The sequence below is a fragment of the Micropterus dolomieu genome, linkage group LG07 (genome assembly GCF_021292245.1).
Source record: "Micropterus dolomieu isolate WLL.071019.BEF.003 ecotype Adirondacks linkage group LG07, ASM2129224v1, whole genome shotgun sequence".
Lineage (NCBI taxonomy): Eukaryota > Metazoa > Chordata > Actinopteri > Centrarchiformes > Centrarchidae > Micropterus > Micropterus dolomieu.
The window spans coordinates 2,569,410-2,570,599 of NC_060156.1; the positions used below are offsets into that span (position 1 = coordinate 2,569,410).

Here is a 1,190-nt window from a genome sequence, read left to right on the forward strand (position 1 = left end):
GGTTCATGAGACCTTTGGATGAACACAACACGCATGGTGGTCAAGTTAGGAACAAAGCTGTTTATCCTAGCATTTTGGAAATGGAAGGTTTTAATCTGACAGTGATGACATGTATGGGTTTGGGGGATATAACCAAGAAAACATGCTTCATGACGGACTGTGACTCTCTTTCTGGTTAGAACACAGAGCAAAAGGAAATATTTGCATTTCGTTTGAAAACATTTGCAGGGAGCTGTTCATGATCCCAGAGGAGAAACTCATCCGTAGTTCATATGTAGCAAGAGATCTTAGGACAGATAATCCATCAAATGTTAAATTTGCTGCAAAAGAAGTATCCCGAGCCTCTGCGGGATCAGATTATTGTGGCAAAGATTCAAACATTCCTGAAATGTCTCTGCTACCCAACTTACCGCCTGGAGCTCACGTTCCTCAAAAATCCTGGAGAGGATGAGGCGTCGCAGCGGCACCGTCATGATGAGGACGAAGGGGAACGCCAGGGAGGCCACGGTAGACTTCACTACCCACAGAGCCACGATGCACGCCAGCTGCGTGATGGTGAACAAGTTCATACGCCATGTCTTCACCTGAAGCAACACACGGTGGTTAATGGGTAGCAAACCGATAGACCGTCCACCACAGTACTGACGCACAGGCATAACTACACACGACACATATAAAGACACGTTACAGTTTTTCATCACTGTTTGCAGGCTTTTGAACTAAAATCATAAAACCATAACTCCATTTTTCAAAAAGCAAACACATTTCCCTAAACCCTAGAAACAAATCATTTCTCACTGCCTTCACCATGTGGTGAGAAAACACTGACATTCAATATTGTTCACTGAAGTCACACAAAGAGTCAATCGAGTCAATTGAACCTTCAACAGATAAAAGAGGAGGAAGGAGGAAGGAGAAGAGGAGGAGGAAGGAGGAAGGAGAAGAGGAGGAGGAAGAAGGAAGGAGAAGAGGAAGGAGGAAGAAGGAAGGAGAAAAGGAGGAGGAAGAAGGAAGGAGAAAATGAGGAGGAAGGAGAAGAGGAGGAGGAAGAGGAGGAGGAAGGAGAAGAGGAGGAGGAAGGAGGAAGGAGAAGAGGAGGAGGAAGAAGGAAGGAGAAGTGGAGGAGGAAGGAGGAAGGAGAAGAGGAGGAGGAAGAAGTAAGAAGAAGAGGAGGAGGAAGGAGAAGTGGA

At 45.8% G+C, this 1,190-nt stretch overlaps 1 protein-coding gene across 1 annotated transcript in view; it reads right to left on the reverse strand.

Annotated features, from left to right (window-relative positions):
• Positions 1 to 1,190, reverse strand: part of slc4a3 (solute carrier family 4 member 3) — a 66,854-nt gene that overhangs the window by 3,138 nt on the left and 62,526 nt on the right. The window contains exon 22 of the mRNA XM_046054103.1: positions 411 to 584. Coding sequence (XP_045910059.1) covers positions 411 to 584 — 174 coding nt within the window. The remainder of the gene's footprint in view (positions 1 to 410; positions 585 to 1,190) is intronic.